The following is a 22440-nucleotide window of genomic DNA, read 5'->3' as shown; positions in this document are numbered from 1 at the left end:
AAGATGGATACACTTGCATTGGAGGTGGTACAGTGAAGTTTAACTAACTTGGTCTCTAGGATGAGGGGGTTGTCCTATGATGCGAGGCTGAGTAAATTGGGCCTGTACTCTGGAGTTTAGAATAATGAGAGGCGATCACATTGAAACATACAAGATTCTGAAGGGGCTTGATAGAGTAGGCACTGAGAGATTGTTTCCGCTGGTTGGGGAATCTAAAACAGGGGGCCACAGTCTCAGGATAAGGGGCCGATCGTTTAGGACTGAGATGTGGAGAAATAATTTCAATCAAAGGATTGAAAATTGTTGGAATTCTGTACCCCAGAGAGTTGTGGATGCTCCATCATTGAATGCATTTAAGGATGGGATAGACAAATTTTTGGTCTCTCAGGGAATCAAGGGATATAGGGAGTGGGCAGGGAAAGTGGAGTTGAAGCCCAAGATCAGCCATGATTATATTGAGTGGTGGAGCAGGCTCAATGGGCCGGCTGGCCTACTCCTGCTCCTATTTCTTGTGTTTTTATGAAATATACTTCCCATGTTCACAGGTTGAGAAACAACGAGCTGATCTTACCAGAGAACTAGAGGATCTGACTGATAAACTGGAGGAAGCAGGCGGAGCAACTGCATCCCAGGTAGTAATTCAGTGTTACTTTTCATTAGCTGCTCACTGTATTATTTAATGATTTTTATTCAACAGGGCATACTCAGATACATGAACTTAGAGAAACCTTTCCCAGACATTGTGAGGGAAAAATTACTAGACAGAGTCATCTTAAACATGCTGACGTAGATTTGCATTGTTGAGTTTTGCTTGCAAAATTGTAGACAGTTTCTCTTCAAATAGATTCATGAATTTTCTAGAAGAGACATCTTTGTGCTGTTTACCAAGTTGCTGATATGGACAAAACCTCCGCTTATTTAATATACCATGGCTCCCAATGTACTGGTTCTCTCATTATCAGAAAAAAAAAATACAAAAATCCCTCTTTGTAATCCGTTCCCTCACAATAATCATCTTCGCATATGCTTCCTGAAAGCCAATGTTATTCACTGAAATGTCGCATTCTTCTCAAAAATTGGAATAACTTCTTAGGGTCAAAGGTAAAGGAATGTTGTGGTGCGTTGAATGAACTAAAACACCTGACTACATTTCTGCCCTTCTCACTGATCCTCGCTGGCCAATCTGTTTTCCTGTTGGGAATAGAAAGCATTCAGTAAACTTTTCTTCTAGTAAAAAGCTCAGAGTGGGCCAAACAAAATTCTTTCAGTTTGTAGTTAATCAGTAGTTCTCATGTCTACAGATTTGCATTCTTGTCGGTAATGTTTCACTAAAATCCCAGGGGGTTGAATCAGTAAATGCACCCAAGCATTTGGTACCAAATCGTACTGACATGAAGGGTCCCTGGTTCATTCCTTGATCTTGTGATTGAATTGGTTGATTCCATTCAGTGTATCGCCCTCAGTGCCCTGGGGCAGGGAAGAAGGGACAACTCACCCCAAGTTCTTGGTGTTATCTCTGCTGAAAGGTGGACATGACTGGTTCAGCTGTAATCCATGATCAGGTAGTCTCCAGACATTCCCTGTCTGGGTATGAAGACTGGCAACAGGGTCATGGGGCTGGGGCACTTATGGAACCAACCTGCCCCAACTTCTATTCCCATCAAGGATCTACACCTTCAGGAGAGAGGAGGAGGAAATTGTATGAGGGGGATAGGGGATGGAGGTGCAGGGTAGAGGATCCTTATAGAAAAGTAAGGATTAGTATGGAAATTGACACAATCCTAAAAATAGGGGAATGGGTGGGGCCCGCTATTTTGTTTGTGCCTTGTCTGTCGAAATTCCAGATGGACTGAGTTTGAGACACTTTGTGCAGGTTCCAGTAATCTAGTGGGAGTGGAGGTGACATTGTAACTTAAGTTTAAAAAGATTCCCACCCGTTTCATTGGATAGAAATTTAAGTAATTTTAAGTTGCAATTTTTTTTATTATTGCTTTGGTATCTGGATAATGAGAAATAATAATGCAATATAACAGGGAAGGAAAGAGTTGTTTCTGTGGTCTCCCGAAGTGATATTACTCCCGTCTTCAATTTTGGCAATAATGTTAAATGGAGAATAGAAAATTGGCAGATGTTTTGTATCCCACTCAATATTTTATTTCCACTGAAGTAAAAAGGGTTTTGATGAAGTAGACAGGGAGAGACATTTTCCATTGACAGGCAGATCAGTAACCAGAGGACACACATTTAAGATAATTGGCAGGAGAGCCAGAGGTTAGATAGGGAGAATTTCTTTTCAACACAGCGAGTTGATCTGGAATGCACTGGCTGAAAGGGTGTTGGAAGCAGATTCAATACTACTTTTCAAAGGGGAATTCAATATATAATTGAAAAGGAAAATTTGCAGGGCAAGTGGGAAATGCAGCAGAGTGGGACTAATTGGATGGTCTTTCGAAGAGCATGCACAGGCTCAATGGACAGAATGGCCTCCTTCTGTGAGATATAGCATCTGAGTCTATAACAGGAGGCCCTGCAAATATGGAGCGACAGACCTGTACAGATGCAAATTGATTTACACCGCTTGTGCAGGAGCAGAAACTGTTGCATAGCATTCCCGCCCAATGCGTTAGGTTAAAATTAGCCCCAAAGATCACTGCAAGTAAAAAAAAAACAAGAGATTTGTGAACTAGGCTGGTGACTCACTAATAGTTAGTTTGCGCTATTGCACAAAGTCAAAATCTATCCTGTTGAATCCTCTGATGACCAGCACTGTTGGAAAACTGGTCCATGGCCTGTCTCCCTCTTGTAACAACAGCTTGCATTTATATGGTGCTTTTAAGGTGGCAAAGAATGCCAAGGTGCTTAACATGAGCATCATCAAACAACAGAATATTTAACAACGATTTTAAGAGTCTTTGCAAGCGCCAAGAGTGAGTCATGTTGCACCGTTTTACACTTGCTGATCCTATCTATGCACTTTAACACAATCCTGAGCTGCAGCCTGAATCTTATCACGCACTGCTGAAAAAAGAACGTTTGTCAAACGGGAAGGTCGTAAAGACAGCACCACTTCGAAGGGCCAGCCGTGATTCCTCACATTTAGTTTTTTTTTTTAAAATCTTTCCCTTGGAGATCGAGATGAATAAGAAGAGGGAGTCAGAGCTGCTGCGACTGAGGCGAGAGCTGGAGGAAGCCACCTTACAGTCGGAGTCCGCGGCTGCAGCCCTTCGCAAGAAGCACGGGGATACCGTGGTGGAAATAACCGAGCAGTATGAGAACCTGCAGAGGATACGGTTGAAAACGGAGAAGGAAAAGCAAAGCATGAAACTGGAATTAGATAACATGACCCTCACCATCGACAGCCTCCAAAAAGCCAAGGTACTGCAGTTGCTCATTTAAAATTGATCGTAACTCCAAATATATGTATATATATTTCTTTCTGGTTGTAAACTTTATATCTGGCCTGTGCTAAGCATTCCAAATTAGCCAAGGTTTTTATTCTCCCAGACTGAACGCTGACACTACTGTTTCAACCAATGAGGTAGAGGTGGGGTAAAACTTGCAGCATCACTCAGCAAACAGAGTCTATTTAAACAGAATCCCTGCAAACTGTGGCAGAGCCTGTTAAAAGCAGGATCATTTCCCCAGAAAAATGCAGTAAGTGGAGGATAGTTTCATAATATAAATTAGGTGCATAAAGTCAACCCCAGTCACTACAGCAGCATGGGCTCAAGATGTGATTGGCAGGGGAACTGGCCAATCATCTCCATTCGTGCCAGGACTTGTGGTGCACCTATACGCAGTCTTATTAATTTATACGTAATGATGAATAGCTGAAAGAACAAAGGAGCACAGTCTTAAAATTAGAGCTAAGCCATTCAGGAGTCAAGCCAGGAATGTCTTTTCCACACATTGGGCAGTGGAAGTTGCTCCTTCTAAGTTACAGATATTGGCACGAATGTTCGTGTGGGCCTCAGGAAATCCCCACCTGCGCACTTTCCTGCCTTCAAAAATGTACACCTGACCCACGTGTGACTTTGCCTCGGATTTTTGTCTTTCCACACAGGGTTTGGGTTGGCAGTGCATTTTACAAACTGCGATGGAGAGCAGGAGCGGGGTGGGTGCGGAGGTGGGCTGGTTAGAATGCCCGCCTTTGTTCTCAGAGGCAGCAGCCCAGCCCCCAGCATCATTTAAAAGGCCCCCCCTAAACCTCACGCCTCACCCCCTCAATTTGAAAGAGTATGTTTCCCCCCCCCAGCTTTAACATTTTTCACCTCAGTGACAAATTCACCCAAAATATCAATTTAGCTATCTTTGCTTTACCTTCATTCCTCTCTCAAATATCATGTGACATATACGTGTATGACGGTATCGGCCACTAAAGCTGCCGCATGCTAAATTCTAGCTGGTCTGAGGCTCTCTGTGTTGCACTATGACCAGGTGGCCAATGATGCACAGATCCGCAAGCTGGAAGACTTGCTGTCGGAAGCCACTTCCAGGAACGAAGAGATGCAGCGGTCGCTCACCGAGCAGAGCCTTGGCAAAACAAGACTAACAGGTATGGGGGGAAGGAAAGTATTACAAGGTTCGTTCTATTTGGGCCGTGTTCAGAGGACACATTAGTAATCTGTGCTTTTTGCTGTGGCATATTATACAAACATACAAAAAGTGATGGTCTATCCAACTTGCATACCATTTTCATACCCTGTGTAGCACAATACATACATTCTCTACCCCACCTGAAACCAGCTGATCTCCTGGGAGCAGTGCGAAAAACCCAAATAAAAACCCCAGGTCAAGTTAGGGAAAAAAATTCTGGGGAATTCCTCTCTGCCCTGTGTAGGCAATCAAACCTAGTACAGGGAATAGGAAAGCTGTGCAGGCATTAGAGAGACTGCAGAAAAGATTCACGAGAATGGTTCTTGGGATAGGGAATTTCGGTTACGTAGATAGATTGGAGAAGTTGGGACTGTTTCCCTTGGAGAAGAGATGGTTGAGAGGAGATTTGATAGAGGTATTCAAAATCATGTGAGGGATGGACAGGACAGAGTAGATAGGGGAAAGCTGTTCCCAGTTGGCGGAAGGATTGATATTAAGAGGGCATTAAGGTAACTGGCAAAAGAAGCAATGAAGAGGTGAGCGGAAACCTTTTCACGAAGCGAGTGGTGAGGATCTGGAATGCACTGCCTGAGAGTGTGTTGCAGGCAGGTTCAATCACAGCATTCAAGAGAGAATTGGATTATTATCTGAAAAGGAAGAATGTACAGGGCGACGGGGAGAATGCAGGGGAGTGGCATTCCATAAATTGCTCAGAGAGCTGGTGTATACACGATGGGCTGAATGGTCACTTTGTGTGCTGTTATAATTCTGTGATGCTGTGAATTCCCTCCAGCACTGACCTCTTGTAAGAGAGAGTGACGTCCACCTCTGCCAAAAACAGGTCGCGCTCTTGCTTGATTACGCCTGTTAAACATTTTGGGGTTGAGTTGCCACTTTGGGCATGTTCAGGACGGTGCGACAAAATGCGCTTGAATTTGCTCCGATTAAGTTACAGTTCCAGTTCCCAATAAAAATAATTTGCATAAACACGAAAGTAAAATTTTGTGTTAACCAGTGCAATCAGACACAGTAGAATATAATCATTTCTTTCCGTCTCTTTGGGCGGAATTTTCTGTGCCCGCTGGCATGCTTGGTGGCATGAGTGGACAATATGGTTTCAAGGCCAAAATTCGATTTTAGAACATCGTGAAACCGGTTTGCAGTCATCCACTCTGCCCGTCAATGGCCTTACCCACCATCGCACGTCAGGAACCTCATTGTCATACATCCGCAAATTATTATCAAGCCAGCCCGCCAGGCTCATCCCGCCACCCACGTCGGCGGGAAAACACGCCCGTGCAGAACACGCCTCGACAAGTGTGACGTGCAGAAGTCGGGACTTAACCGCCAGGGCCTTGCTCACATTGTGGACATCCGAGGAGCAGAAGGTGCTGGAGCCCAACAGCAGTGTCACACTGGAGGAACGTCCATGGCATGCTGGGTGGATTCTCGTGGACATGGCTCTGCTGCGAAGCAGCTCACGGAAGTTGGAAAGTCATTGTTGATGCTCACAACAGATGATGGTTGAGGCAGTGGGAGAGGAAGGCCCAGGATCAATTGGGAGAGGAAGAGGTTTCGGGGGAGGGGAGAGTGAGGTTGGGAGGGGAGGAATGAAGGTATTGGGGGGGGGTGACGTTGGGAGGGGGGAACGATGGTGTCGGGGGGTGGTGAGGTTTGGAGCAGGGGAATGAAGGTGTGGTGGGGGTGCGGAAGCGAATACGGCGAAGAGGGGGAAATGAGGGAGAAGGTGGCAACTGGAGAGGTAGGTGTAAGGGAAGGAACTTGGAGGTGGGGGGGTGGAAGGACTGTGGGGAGAAGAAGGAGTCTGTTGGAGGAAGGAGTGCAGAAAGGGGAGGGAGTCCAGTGGGAGGAAAGAGCGCAGAGAGGGGAGGGAGTTTAGGGGGAGGAAGGGGTAAGGGTAGTGGAAAGAGTTGGGAAGGGGGAAATGAATAAAGCTAGAGGAAGAAGTAAGAGTTTCTGAGGGAGCCAGGAACGGGGAAGTAGTAAGGCTGGAGGAAGAAGTAAAGCTGGAGGAAGGAGTCGGGATGGGGGAAAGGACTAAGGATGGTGGAAGAAGTAAGAGTCTCTGAAGGAGTCAGGAAGGGGGAGGGACTAAGCGCAGGGTGGGGTGTAGTCCTGGGGTTGGGAGGATAAGGGGGGAGGGAGCTGGATGGGGAAAGGAGAGGGGGGGGGGGCAGATGTCCAGGTGAACGTGCAAGGGAGGGGTCTAGTGGGTCCATGACTTACCTGGGGAGTGAACTGAGGATGGGCGTGGTATGAGGTAATGGTAAGAATGACCGAGGGCAGAGTGAGATGGTAGGGTTGGAGGGTGAGGGTTCGACGATGGATGGGGGTGGAATTTTCGGGAAGGAAGGGAACCAGCACGTTCACCATGACATCCCCAAAGGAAAAGGGTTGTGGCTGGTAGGTCACGGAGGGGAGCTGGAAGGTGATACCGGGGTAGTTTCATCGGTGTACACGAGTCAGTTTTGTGAAAAATGAAATATTTTTTGGCATGGAAAAGCTTTTAAGACAATTAGTGTCCATGGATTTAAGAAAATGAGTACAATTTAAAGAACCTTCCTGAACCAACACAATGGACAGAATCTCTCAACTGTGGCTGGATCTATGTATGATTCTTGGACCGAGCCAGATCCAGGTGAACTGAACCTTGAACAAGCATAAACAATCGCAGTAAACAAGATCACAAGTGGTTTTAGATGTAACTCACTTGTCATTTGCACTGATCTTATAAGTCTAAACAAACAGAAACTATCTCACTATCCTCAACAAATAGAATAGCATTGGTGGCATCTCGGTGAGGTGAGAGTGACTGCCCTTGACATTCAAGCAGCATTTGACCGAGTGTGGCATCAAGGAGCTCTAGCAAAATCAAAGTAATTGTGAATCAGAGCGAATCTCCCCACTGGTTGGAGTCTTACCCAGCACAAAGGAACATGGTTGTGGTTGATGGACATCACTGCAGGAGTTCCTCAGGGTAGCGTCCTAGGCCCAGTGACCTTCAGCTGCTTCATCAATGACTTCCCTCCATCATAAGGGCAGAAATGGGGATGTTTGCTGATGTTGTTCAGTACCATTCGCAACTCCTCAGATACTGAAGCAGTCATTGCCCACGTACAGCAAGATCTGGAGAACATTCAGGCTTGGGCTGATGTGTGGCTCAATATTACTTGCCACTTAAGTGGCAGGTAATGACCATCTCCAACATGAGGGAATCTAACTCTCTCCCCTTGATATTCAATGATATTACCTTCACTGAATTCCCCACCATTCACTAGTTGGGGGTTATCATTGACCAGGAACTGAACTGGACCAGCCATATAAACATTTGTCAGCAAGAACAGGTCAGAGGCTGGGAATTCTGCAGCAAATTACTCCCCTTGACTCCCCAAAGCCTGTCCACCATGTACAAAATACAAGTCAAGAGTGTGATGGAATACTCTCCACTTGCCTCCAGGAAGCTTGACACCATCCAGGAAAAAGCAACCCATTTGATGGGCGGTCCATCCACCACTTTAAACATTCACTCCCTCCACAATCAACGCACAGTGGCAGCAGTATGTACTATGTACAAGATGCACTGCAGCAACTCCTCAAGCCTCCTTCGACAGCACCTTCCAAACTCATGATCTCTACCATCTAGCAGAACAAGGGCAGCTGATAAGGGGGACACCACCAGTTGAAAGTTCCAATCCAAGCCATTCACCATCCGGACTTGGAACTGTATCGCTGTTCCTTCAATGTCACTGAGTCAAAAATTGGATCCTAACAGCACTGTGGGTGTACCTGCATCACGCTGACTACAGCAGTTTGGTATAGTGGTAATGTCACTGGACTCGTAATCCAAAGGCCCAGGCTAATACACTGGGGATGCGGGTTCAAATCCCAGCGCGGCAGCTGGTGGAATTTAAATTCAATGAATAAAATCTGGAATCGAAAGCTAGCCTTAGTAACGATGCAAAAACCCAACTGGTTCATTAATGTCCTTTAGGGAATGAAATCTGCCAACATTACCCGGTCTGGCCTACATGTAACCCCAGACGCACAGCAATGTGATTGACTCTTAATTACCCTCTGAAATTACCTATTAAGCCACTTGGTTCAAGGGCAATTAGGGATGGGCAACAAATGCTGGCTGTGCTAGTGATGCTCACATCCCATGAATGAATAATAAATTGGTATCTGCTACCTTTGTTGTGTCACAATGCCAAAGATCTGGTGGGGTGAGGAGCTATGAATTTGATTGCTTACCTCTTCATTTTATGTCAAGATCGTCTCTATGTCTATTGTATTGAAATTTACTCAGCTTACTGAGTTAATTAGTTGTCCCGTCTCCACCTGGGCCCACCTACTAAGTCCTGGGCTAGAATTATTGGATTTGGTATTGAGTTTTCAACATGTACTTTGTTTCATTTGGCGTTGATCCTTGGCCTGGACACATATGTGCTACTGACACTCACCTGGAAGCAGAGAACTGTAATTTCCAATATTATTACTTTTTCCTTTGGGGTGCAATTTTAGTAGTTGAAATTCTTATACCAGAAATGAAGCTACAAATCACAGGCATATAAATATTGGCAGCATCTTGTTCCATGTTGCATTGTTTGATGGGCTTGAATGTAGTGTGCATCTACAGTTGTCCTTGGCTCCAAGGTAAGATGAGTGAGCATTTTAGTACAAGTGGGAAAAATAGGGACAGATAATAGAGAGGAGAAACAGCAAAGGCTTCAGTCATGGAGAAGGAATTAATGAGTTCAATTACCTCTAAATTTCTTAATAGAAATCTCAAGAGGATGTAAAAGGCCAAAGAACGTGTCAGTAGTTCAGGTGGCATATGACATAATAGAGGTCCAGGCAAATTAAAAAATGTGAGAAAATGGAGGAAACTGAGAAGGAGGGAAAAAAGATCTACTAATGCCAAAGGGAGTTCATTAGCTAAATTCATGTTCTTTTGATTGTAATTCTAGATAATATTTATTGTTTCAGCTGAAAATAATGACTTGAATTGCCAACTGGAAGAAGCAGAGAATAAAATAGGTCAACTTAGCAGGTCAAAGATCATTCTGACATCACAAGTTGAAGACTTGAAAAAGCAGATTGATGAAGAATCAAAGGTAATTTATGAATCATGGGTATGGATCATGTTGAGGTGTTTGAAAACCATTGATTTTCCCTGTTCCTCCATTCTTCATAAAATCATTGCTCACAACCAACTTTTCCTTTATTTCTGGGTGATTTTTTCCCCAGTTTTCTTTCACTCTCTTGCTAGGAGTGTGAAAGAGAAAATACACAAGTAGGGAAGCTGTGACATTTTGGTGAGATAGTGCTTAGTGCTAAAAGTAGGCAATAGTTCTATGGGAGTTAAGATCATTGCTCCTTCCTAATCCCCAAGTGCCACTTCTACTAAATGCCCAAAACCTTCAAAATTACCTTGTTAAGAATTAGTTGAGGATCTAGATATTGCTGCCCTATACTTCTACGTCCCATAGTGTCGTTAATTAGGGTCAATATAATCTGCTTGACTTCCTTGTGTTACTAATGAGGTAACACGTTCTCTTTTATATCTCCCTTTGGTTACCATGTTATTGTAATGTTTTCCCTTTTTGTGCATCCGCCATTTTTCATGTAACACAACATTCAGAGCAAGCATGATATTTTTCAGCAGGATACCTTATAGCATCTTCAAGGAAATTTTGTCCAGTTAGTGTTAATTGTTGGATATGAATCGAGGATGCCTAAAGCTATATTGTCTGAGGTCTTGAATCACTCATTTGTAGCACAGAGCCTCTTTGGAAAAATGTTGTGATTGGAAGATCATTGATTTCCATGGAACAATTAGCTAGATGAGTCAAACGTTCACCCTCATTTGTAATGGCCTTTGTACATTGAGTTTTGTCTCAATGCTGTGAAATCATTCTCTTCATACGTTACATAGGATTTAACCCGAACTATGATGGGAGGGTAAAATTGCATGATCTCACTCTCATTGGGAAAGCCTTGCCTAAAGGGATGACATTGTGACTCATATTCCCTGGCTTTCGCTGTGGCTGTGGTTCATCTCAGGACTGCTCACACCTTTGATTCTACTAACTGTGGATTACTTCTTGTACTGCACTCGACCCTCAGAGGCCAATGTAGTCATTACACCGCATTCCCCTGGAATTCTTTCTCAAAACCATTTTACCTCAACTCCCTTCAGAAACTGTGTAAAAACTCATCCTGCTTAGGATCTCTTTCTCCCTCATGCTTTTATATTTTCCTGTTTAACTTTTGCCTTTTCTTGCCATGTTAAGCCTTCTAACATTGGCCCAGAGTGTCCTTACAGGTCTGTGAAGTCTCTGGCCTCTGGATCCTGGAAAGTGCTTCTGGCAGGCTCCCTGGCCTCAAGTAAAGAGTCCGCCAGCATGTGGGGGTGGTGGGGGTGGCGGGAGGGCAGAAATTTGCTGTGGCAAGCATCCGAGACTTGGAGCAATACATTGATGCCTTAAGTTTTGTAGCACAGCATTGAAAATGATTAGCCAGGCTTACCAGCTTTAAGAATTTAAACCCCCCTTCATCACCATGGCTGCTAGGAATGATCATGTATCTCAGGTGTTCAGCATTGAAAGAAAATAGCTCAGAAGCACCTGGAATGTAGACCGTCCTGTATTGTTTATCACCCGTCACCTCCAACTGGGAAACCCAATGGGTGTGACAGTAGACAGGGACATGGTGGAACATGTCTTTTCCTGTCCCAGCTCCAGCCAGAAATCAGAAGGAGTAAGATCCGCAATGTTTTACAGGGAGAATGTTCTATATGAGCCAGGGTGAGTTGAATTTGGTAGTTACCGCAAACCAGGTGCAATTCCAGCAGGACACAAGAATGGTGCATCAGAACAGCAAGACCTGAGGATTGAGCCAAATTCATCCTCGGGTGTCATAATTCAATAATTTTGCTGAGCTTTGAGCACCATGACACAGTTATCCTATCCGGGCCATAATGATATCTCCACACATCGAGACCCACAGATAAACCTAAGAGGGTAGGTGATCAGGAGGGGGAAAGACCGAACTGGCAGTGGCCCATAATATAGCATTATGGAGCCAGGAAGATCATCCTGTACCTAACTCTACGAATGCCACATCTCTGGAAGCTTTGGGGCTTTTTTCTGCGTTGGTCTCTTTCAGGAATGTTGGTGAGGCTGCTGAAGACCCAGAAAGAGCAGTCGGAACTCACTTATCTCAAGCACTGACTATGGCAAAGGAGTATAACAATGTGGGTCTCAATTGTGCAAATGAACCTTATTTCAATATTAAGATGAGGCTTATGCTTAATTGCGGCATCTATCAGGGTTGCCCAGAAACGAACGCAACCAATTTCACAAGCCTTTGCAGCTCAGGTGCAGGGCATCTGCCCAGTTAAATTGCTTATTGTTTTTCTACATATAAGTCCATAAAATAGGTGCAACAATGTTAAATGTACCTGCCATGGTTCATGATTGGAAAGCAAAGTCAGAATTACATTGTCTGCTGCTGATGCTTTGATTTAAGACATGTTGAGGTAAAGGTTCATTTTTAAGTACTCCAGTGCAGTGCTTTGCATGCCAAGAATGTGTGTAAGGAATTGAAGCATGCTCCTCGTGTTATTTTCCATCGTTAATTTTAATGAATGGAAAATAAGGAAGGAGCAAGCCTTGCAATAGCCGAAATTTTCAATGTGTGCTCCTGTTCCTGAAGCTCTGCATTTGAGAACTTCCTCACAATGTTTATTGCAGCAAATTGGAGCCAAATGTCATGTTGGTTACGACTCGTTTCTTTTTAATAACAATGTATTATAAAGGCTTCGGGGAAACAAACTTTTATTCCATGTGTCTGCTCCAAGTTCAAATCCAATTCCCATAAATTAAAGGACTGCGTTCCAACGTACTCTACTAAGCAACTTAACAGGTTAGAGGTAAAAGAGTAGAGAACTAGACCTACCAGGTGGAACCTATTGAGCTAATACTTAATAGAACAGCTATTGCAAGGCTCTGCTCTGTTGCTGGCTGAGATCCTTGTTGAACATGAACACAAAAGCACAGAAGTGGGACGGCAGTATGCTAGCCCTACCTCTGACCCACATTCTAGACTTGTAACTCCTACCCTGAACTTATCAAAAGCTCTTACTGCTTTATGCTACAGTGTTCCTTTTTGCATTCAACATTTTTTAAACATTAACAATTATTTAGTTCAAGTAATGAATGTTGTTTAAGCGGTGTAGTTATTTGATTGAGGCTAATACAACGGAATTTAACTTCTTACTACACTGTCATTCTCACCAATGTTTATTAACTTCAAAAGCTATACTGTCGCGGTTTGTGGTTGTGATACAGTGCAGTGTAAAAATATAACGTCAGCCTTCTCCATGTTCATGTTTGATCTTAGTATTGTTTCTCCTTTCAGTTGAAGAGCACAATGGCTCTAAGTCTCTCAAGTGCCAAGCATGACAATGAACTGCTAAAGGAGCAAGTCGAGGAGGAGCAGGAGAGTAAATCTGAACTGCAGAGAGTCATTTCCAAACTAAACAGTGAGGTCACCCACTGGCGGACACGCTATGAAACTGATGCTATTCAGAGGACTGACGAGCTGGAAGAATCCAAGTAAGCATGCGGTTTGTTATCAGATATGCTGAAACGAGCTCAGCTTAAGCGCTTGATTTTACAATCTTTTGCGGTATACAGGAGTAAAAGCTATGCAATAAAATTAAATCTTATTTAATTATAAACATATTTCCTGAAGTAACACAACAAGAAACATCAGCGTTTGAAGCTTAGGATACATAACATAATGATGAGGTGTCATTTAAGAACTGAGTAACAACAGTCAATGTCGCTCATTGATATTTGGTTTCTATCAGTTTGCAATATAGTGGTATAAAATATACACTTAAACCTGAGGTTTCGGCAACGTGGTGTTTTTTAATCAGTAGTTAATCCTATTGAGCTTCGTGCTGCTTCACTAAAGTTTTAGCCAAACTGGGAGAAAATTGTTCTAACAAGAGCTTTGATGATTTTGTAGTAGAGTTATCAATATACATAGCAGTACATGAAAATACGGAGTTAATGTCCTCTCAGTGTAAAACAATATACATGAACTTTTATGGTAACTTTCACATGGAAGCACTTCAGAGAGCTTAATGCCATGAATTAATGTCTCTTTAAGATATAAATCCTTATCCTAATGTCTACGAAGATTGAGATAAATGTGCATTGAACTTTGTGTAGTACATTAAAAGAGCTTTGATTAAAGTTATGATTTTAAGGCTGACTGCTGTACTGAGAGTTTGAAGATCCTAAGAAGGGTTCAAGTGACATGCATATGGATGCATGGGCCTATAGAATTAGAATATTGCTTAGGTTGAAGCAGTTAGAGATCAACATTAGGGTATATGGTACGACACAAATATACACAAGATTAAATCTGGGCACTTTTATTATTAGATATCAAATCAATGCTTTAAGGATTGAGAAGCATGGAACATGTTGGGATAAATAAGATTTGACTGCCCAGTCTTATGTTTAAAAGTTGGCTGCAGTTAACAGGGTTAGGCTGCTGGCAGGGAAGCAGAATATGCTTTAAGAACTGTTGTTTGTCAGAGCCATATTCTGTACAATGAAGTGGTACATATTTAATTTGACAAACTATGGGTGAGACTCATATTTATCAATGTCTCACGTACAGTTCATCATTAGCATAGCCATCTTCCTTGAATCATTAGTAGTTGGTGAAAACTCAAAGTGCAGCCTGGATAATGGGAGATCAGAATTGGGGAGGCTTTAAATCTGAACTATTAATTGCTCAGGATTAGTGTGGGATTAACTGCTTTACACAGAACTGACTTTCTTGGATCAGTAGCTAATGGCAACATCCTTTGCTAAGCTTTTTTTTTGGACTCAGTTAGCCATTTGACCAAAATTAAAAGCAAAATATTTAAAGAAGACTCAAAGTTCTTTGTTTATTTGATTGGTGGCATCTTTTTAAACAAAATTATATCACCCGTGTTCATTTTTGCCAAAAGAAAATCAACCAGTTTTACTGACATGGGAACAAAGGATTTCAAAACATTTTTCCTAAACATTAATTTTATGTCACCAGTTGAGATAAGTCTGAAAGAAAATATCTTGGAGAATGACTGTGCGTAAATGGGACAGAGTCTCGAGTTTTTGATGAATTTTGGGTTTTGCTACAATGTGGAATCAGAAATCCAGCATGGTGTCAAACAGAATGCAAGGATTGCAGCAGTCTGATCCATCTCCGCATCGTCATTTCTGATTGATTCATTTACAGATGGGGAGACAGCAGTGTAGTGGCGTTGTCACTGGACCAGTACTCCTGAGGCCCAGGCTAATGCTCTGGAGGCAAGGGATCAAATACCCACATGGCAGCAAATGGAATTTAAATTCAATATATAAATATGCAATATATAGCTAGTCTCAGTAATGGTGACCATGAAACTATTATGAATTGTTGAAAAAAACCCATCTGGTTCACTAATGTCCTATAGGGGAGGAAATCTGCCATCCTTACCTGGTCTGGTCTACATGTGACTCCAGACCCACAGCAATGGCCTAGTAAGCCAGTCAGTTCAAGGGCAATTAGAGATGGGCAACAAATGTTGGCTTTACAGCGACGCCCGCATCCCATGAAAGAATAAAAAAAAGACATCCACACTGACAATCCCTCATACAAGTCGTAAAATTGCAATGATATTAAAAAAGAAAGCTACAAAGCTCTCCAACACAGCTTTTAATTGCTCTTATCCACACCTCCACAACCTCCCCCAACCCCACACCCCCCTGCAACCCCATCACCACTGCCAAATTAAAATCAATAACCTTGTCCCTGGGTGCATCCTCCTTCCACTCCTCCTCAGGACAGTCCTTTTCCTTTCTCCCATCTTTGCTAATGGATAACCCTAACATGGTGCATGTAACAGAAGGCTAGAAAAATGCAAAATAATGGCCACAAAAAGACAACCAAATTCAGGATTCTTTGTCCTGCATCACTTCAAAGCACTGCAGTACAGATTCAGTGAATGAAACCATTCCGGGTACATCCTTAGGAATGAATGCCAGGTGCCTAGAAGCACAGCAATTCTTTGAAGACTGGAGTTTTAAGAAATGACCTTATTCTAGTTCGCACAGACTGCCAACTGACAACTCCTGCAAAGGCCCTAGCCTCAAAGGTTCTCCCGAGCAACAACGATTAAACACTTTCCTCTCCTCTTCAGAAAAGCATTAAAATGGTCGATCTTTAGTGGCGACCAGGAGATTCCTAATGCCATACCCCCCACAAGTTGAGCCCAGAACGATCTCTAATACGCAAGAGCTTCCTTCAACACAACTATTGCTCAGCTGATTATTCTATTCCGCCATCTGCTCTCAGTCATGTCTTTCAGATTTATATTGTGCGCATCACCAAGAGATCAAAGCAGTTGATTGTGCTGACTGTCAGCTGTTGCAATCAAACATCTCGCAGATTGTCCTGGCTTTCGTGATCAAAGTAAAATTCAGAATGAAAGTTGGCTGCTTTCCACAACGTACTGGAGAAATCCTCCTGAGAGACATTTTTGCACATGCATTGAACTTCTTTTTTCTTACGATTACACTACATTTTACAATGCAGGCTTTTTTAGTTTTGGATGAGTTTTTTTTTTAAGTAGACCCATCACATAAGGAATATTATGCATTGAGTGCAAAAGGCATGTCCTTTTGATTAGCTTTAGTTGCTCCCTTCAGGTAGATGTACAGCATGAAACTGAGGTTCTGGACATGATCTGGGCCGACATGCAACCTCATTAATTAAAAGGATAAGTTTGCTTAAAACAAAGGCACACAGGAACAATAAGAAAAAAAGACCTGCATTTATGCAGAGCCTTTCACAACCTCGAGATGCCCCAAAGGACTCGTGAGCCATTGAGTATTTTGAAGTACAGCCACTGTTGTATTGTAGGGACTGTAGCAGCTAATGTGCGCAAAGTCCAATATGTTAATTATCAGATAATCGGTTTAAAATGTTTTTTTGAAGGCTAAGTGTTGGCCCAGATACCGGAGATCACCTCTCTACTCTTCTTCGAATAGTGCCAGGGGATCTTTTAAGTTCACCAGAGGTTCAATGGGTTAATATCCCATTTGTAAGACAGTACCTTTGACAATGCAGCACTACCTCACTATACACTGAGATGTTAGCCTGAATTACACATTCAAGTCTCAAGTGTGACTTCAGCCCACAACCTTCTGACTCAGGCAGAAATGCTACCAATAAACCAAGACACCACAAGAATAACATACAAGCATGGTAGAGCACAGGACCAGGAAAAACCTTTGCGGTCAATCTGGTCTTGCCAGTCAATTGCCCATTCCCTTGAATATCCATCATTTTTCTCCTGAAATTTCTCCATACAGTCTGCCTCCCTGCAGAGTTTGGTCTACATGTTCACCACCCTCTGTAGAAAACAGTTAAAACAAAATGGTTTTTGCACCTTCCCTGTTCTAAGCTTTAGCCCTCATTTCCTGATTGAGGAATTTGTGCCAAGCTTGAATATATTATCAGGTTCAATTTGTCTGCTGCATTAAGCATCTTGAATACTTCAACAATATCTCTTTAGCCTTTTTCTCCCTAGAGTGAATAACCTCAGGTTGTTCAAACTCTCCTCACAGCAACTTGCACAGGCTCATTCAACAGCAGCCTCCAAACCCGTGTCTTCTACCACCTAGAAAGAAAAGGGCAGCAGACACAAGGAAACATCACCACCTGCAAGCTCCCCTCCAAGCCATGCATCATCTTGATTCGGAATTATATCGCCGTTCCTTCACTGGTCACTGGATCAAAATTCAGGAACTCTCTTCCTAACTGTACCGTACCTACACCAGATGGATGGCAACAATTCAAAAAGGCGGCTCACCACCACCTTCTCAAAGGCCATTGGGGACGGGCAATAAGTGCTAGACTAGCCAGTGACACTCACATCCCAAGAACAAATTTTTAAAAAAGCTAATTTCTTTTGCCCTTTTCTGCATTCACTTTGTTGCCTGGACATCCTTGTTGTGATATGGTCACCAGAATTTCACAGTTTACTCCAGCTGTGACCATATCTGTACAAACTCGTTATCTCAGCTTGGGGATTTGTGCTTTATCCCTCTGGTTGCATATCCAGTTGGCTTTCTTACTGCTACCACACACTTTGCGGTTGGTATCAATGAACAATCCACCAATATTTCAAGATGCCTTCATGGTTTGTTTTCTGTATCTTAGTGCCATTTAATTAGTGTTCCTATAGTATAGTTTCCTTCTGTACCTTCCACCGTAATGCATTTTTCGACTCATCACCCTCTTTAGTGTTGTCCTAAGCCTTAAACCACTAAATATGTTGTTAACAGCAATGGCCCCAGTACTTACCCTGTGCCATCCCAGTAATGACCACTTCTGTTGGCGCAGCTCCATTTAACATCTTGGTTTGCTTTCCCTGGTTTAGCCAGTTTTCACACCATCTCCAAAGCTTGCTGTCTAGTCCATATCTTGTTGGCTATTGTTTAGAGCACAGAATAAGAACCTGTCACATCCATTGAACTTCCTGAGGCAATAAGGTCCATCATTTGTTTAAAGGACTCCAAGAAATTTGTCAGACATGAGCTCCCATCATAAATCCATGCTGACTCTCTTTTACCATCTCATGTCAATCTAGCTATTTCATTGTTCACTCTTTTCGGATGCCTTTGAGTACTTCACCTACAATAGATGTTAGGTTAACTACAGCCGCCTGGTTCATTTCTATGTCCCTTTTTTAAAGTTTAATGCTATGTTGGTGTTTTCCAGTCCTTTGGCCTTGTTCCTGTTTCTAAAGATCCCCCTAAATAAAATGGCTATCCAGCTTCTTAAATGCCATGTATGGGGCCCAATTTTAACCATGTTCAAATGGATAGGCTTTGAGTGAGTTAGAATCTCACCTGTGTCTTGCCTTCCTTTAACTTCCTCAGCCTACCATTGAGTGCCTTATACAAATGTATGATTAAGGAGCAGGAGTAGGCCACTTGACCTCTCGAGTCTGCTCCACCACTCAACAAGATCATGGCTGATCTGACCGTGACCTTCCCCTTACCTCGATAACCCTTCCACTCCTTGTTTATCAAGAATCTACCCACCTCTGCTTTAACCTTCTACTGCCATTTGAGGAAAGAAGTTCCAAAGACTACTTCCCTCAGAGAAAAAAAAATTCTCCTCATCTCCGCCTTAAATGTCTTAAATCCCTCATTTTTAAACAGTGACCCCTAGTTCTAGATTTTCCCACAAGAGGAAACATCCTCTCCACATACACCCTGTCAAGACCTCTCAAGATCTTAAAAGGTTTCAATCAAGTCACCTCTTACTCTCCTAAACTCCAGCGGATACAAGCCTAACCTGTCTAACCTTTCCTCATAAGACAACCCATCCATTCCTGGTATTAATCTAGTAAATCTTCTCTGAACTGCTTCCAATGTAGTTACATCCTTCCTTAAATAAGGAGACCAATATTGTACACAGTACTTCAGATGTGATCTCATCAGTGTACCATACAACTGATGCCTAACCTCATTAATTTTATATTCAATTCTCTCCACAACAACTGATAACATTCTATTAGCTTTTCTAATTACTTGCTGTATCTGCATACTAGCCTTTGGCAATTCATGCACTAGGACACTCAGCTGAGGAATCTCTGCAATCTCTCACCATTTAGATAATATGCTTTTTTTTTTCTTCCAGCCATAATGGACAATTTCACATTTTCCCACATTATCCTCCATTTGCCAGGTCTTTGCCCATTTACTTAACCTGTCTATGTCCCTATGTTGCTTCCCTCTGTCCTTGTCACAATTTACTTTCCTACCTATCTTTGTTTCATATCTGAGATTAGATAGCTTTCCCAACTCTGAACCGCTCTGCAGACAGTCCCAGCGAGTGGAGACCGAAGTTCCAGCTCTGAACTCTGGCTTAACATTCAGTGGGATGTCCCCCAGCCTCACCCTGACCCCACAATCATATAAATTCTGGGAACAGGGTTAGAACTCTGCATCATCTGACTCTGAGGTGGGAGCGCTATCGCTTATCGGAAACAGATCTGAGGTATTTATATATTTATGTCCACCCAAAGACTCAACATCTATGCTGGAAACTGCTCAAACTCCCCTTCTTGAACTCAGGAAAAGGAAAACGTGTTTAGTAAATTTGCTGTCACTTTGTTCATTGATATCATGTCGTCTTTCGGAACTTTCAATGGTCCCATTGCTTCCTTTTCACTTTCTAGTGAGGTGGCCTTTATCCAGTGAAGACTCTTAAATTTCATTAAAACCAATTGAAGAAAAAGCCATTTACAGACTAGTTTTCTCTTACTTGTGTTTTCACTAAAGGAAGTGGAGCATTCAGTCACAAGCCAGCCATGCCAGTTAAGGAGCTTGATAACAAGGGTGCTGTCAGCTTGAGAGCAAGAAATGTTTAGAGTGAAGGCACTGAGCTTCTCATGAAGAATGAGAAAGAGAATGTGGCTGTGTTAACATTTTCCAGAGAATGTGTCAGGGAGGAACCGTATTAAGAGATTGCCTTGGCCAGCCTTGTTCTCTTAATATCTTTTCCCCTAATTTCCTGTCATGGCTTTGATTCTTTGGTCAGGAACGTGGAGTTTCTAGGCCCCAGATGTTCTATAAGCTAAACATTACATTTCTGTGGAGCCAAGATGGCTTCTGCCAGTTTTTATTTTCCCCCTCTTCTCTCCCCCACCCCACCCCACAACGCTCCCACCACCACCACTTTCCCTGCACTCCCAGCAGCAGGAAGTGCACCACCTGGTTAAGAATATACAAAACAAGCATGGTGCTTAAATAAGCTGGAATATCAGTCAAAGCCAGGATGCCAACTCTTTTTAAGTAGAGTGGTTACTGGCTGAATGGATCAAAATTTACGTTTTTTGGGATTTCCAAAGCTTATTCAACTTGCCTTGTGCTGTACCTGAGCTATGGAGTTAATCAAAGTTGCATAATTTCATTAACGAAATGGCTTGCATTTATCCAACATACTTCACATCCTCCAGATGTTCCAAAACGCTGACAGCCAATAAATTACTTTAGATATCTACACTCACTCCGCCAATTGGCATATAGCACAGTTCACCAAACAGCAATGATATGAATGACCAGTTAATCTGTTTTAATGGTGGTGTAGGCTGAGAAATAAATGTTGGCCAGGATACTTAATGCTGGAGGATCTTTTACAGAACAGAACAGACAGATGGGCCACCAGTTTACTATCTCATCTGAAAGGCAGCTCTTCCTACAATGCATTGAATGTCAGCCTAGATTACATGCTGGAGCTGTATTAAGTAGAGTTGTTGTTTTCATATCTTCAGACTCTTATTAGGGAGCCAGGTAAGGTGAAAGTAAGGAACTCCATCTATGCTGGAAACTGCCCAAACTCCCCTCCTGAAGCTCAGGAATGTGTTTCATAGATAGGCATATTTGAGAGAAAAGAATTCTGGTTTATATTATTTTTCACCTTATTATCTTTCTCTCATTTTGACTTTCCTCAGTCTTGTTTTTTAAACTTTAACTGTGCTTTTCTTAACTTACAAACTCTGTCTCTCTTAACCCTTTCCTAACTTCAAGAGTAACTTTAGAACCTTGAACTTAGCATTTTGATTTTGATCGATAAGGGAGTCCAGGGTTATGGGGAACAGGCAGGAAAGTGGAGTTAAGGCCACATCAAATCAGCCATGAACTTTTTAACTGGCGGAGCAGGCTTGAGGGGCCGAATTATGGCCTAATCCTGCTCCTATTTCTTATGATCTTATATCTTGTCCCATCTTAGACAAGGCAGCAAGTTTTAAAAATGGTATTTTAATTGGCTGAAACCAGATTTTACAGGCCTGGTTTGTAAACAATAACGCCTTGGGCCTTACAGTCAACTGACCCCCAGCATCCACAGTTTTTTTGGTGGGTGTTGGGGGTGAGGGGGAAATTCCTGATTTCACTACTGAATGGCCTAGTTCTAATTTTAAGCTTGTGCCCACTTGTTCTGGATTCTCCCCCCTCCAGGAGAAATAGCTTGCATTTATCTACATTATTAAACCTGATGTAATTTTAAGCACCTCAATTAGATCACTTCCCAGCCTTATAAATTTAAGGCAATATAACTCAGTATATGCAGCCTGTTCTCATAAATGTAGGCCATGGTAATCATTCCGGTGAATAAAGCCAACATATTGATATCATAAGTGTTATCAAGACAGTCTTTGACATGTAAAAACACGCCAAAATAGAAAGACACTCTACTGAACAAGTTAACCTATCAGTGGCCTGAATGCCTGACTACCCAATGGATGGAAAATCACACGATTGCCTGATCAGTGCTGCCAAGAGCAAAGTGCCTTCAATGCACAAGATTTACCTTCAACAGCTAGGAGCTCAAAAGAGGAATGTCACTCGGGAACTATTCTTTGCTGCGGGGGAGGAGGGAAATATTTGATTTAAACTATGAGCACTGACATTGTAAATGAGGCAAACGGATTGAAACTTTGCTGAGCCTCCACTGAGCGCAGAAGCAGAATTTACGTCGGTAGAAATGTTTTAGTGTAGGCCAGAATGCTGTAGCCTTCAAGGGTGGGTGCATGTACCTCATCGGACAGTATTAGCTGACTAACCTGCTGAAGATGTTCCCCTGATAGTGCCATCACCATCCTCAAATTATTGAGAAGAGCAGCACACGGGCAAGTTACTGATAATTGTTAGTGCTTCTTTTTTGGAATGAGGTCTTTATGGAGATTGTCTTTAAGCCAGT

At 42.7% G+C, this 22440-nt stretch overlaps 1 protein-coding gene across 8 annotated transcripts in view; it reads left to right on the top strand.

Annotated features, from left to right (window-relative positions):
* LOC144699643 (putative uncharacterized protein MYH16) overlaps positions 1-22440 on the top strand; it is a 298882-nt gene that overhangs the window by 213661 nt on the left and 62781 nt on the right. For all 8 annotated transcript variants that reach the window (XM_078570735.1, XM_078570736.1, XM_078570734.1 and 5 more), the window contains 5 exons: positions 546-632; positions 3130-3375; positions 4438-4555; positions 9604-9731; positions 13039-13235. In XM_078570735.1, coding sequence (XP_078426861.1) covers positions 546-632; positions 3130-3375; positions 4438-4555; positions 9604-9731; positions 13039-13235 — 776 coding nt within the window. The remainder of the gene's footprint in view (positions 1-545; positions 633-3129; positions 3376-4437; positions 4556-9603; positions 9732-13038; positions 13236-22440) is intronic.

Source organism: Cetorhinus maximus, chromosome 24 (genome assembly GCF_964194155.1).
Source record: "Cetorhinus maximus chromosome 24, sCetMax3.hap1.1, whole genome shotgun sequence".
In the NCBI taxonomy this organism is placed as follows: domain Eukaryota; kingdom Metazoa; phylum Chordata; class Chondrichthyes; order Lamniformes; family Cetorhinidae; genus Cetorhinus; species Cetorhinus maximus.
This window is presented reverse-complemented; position numbering and strand designations above follow the sequence as displayed.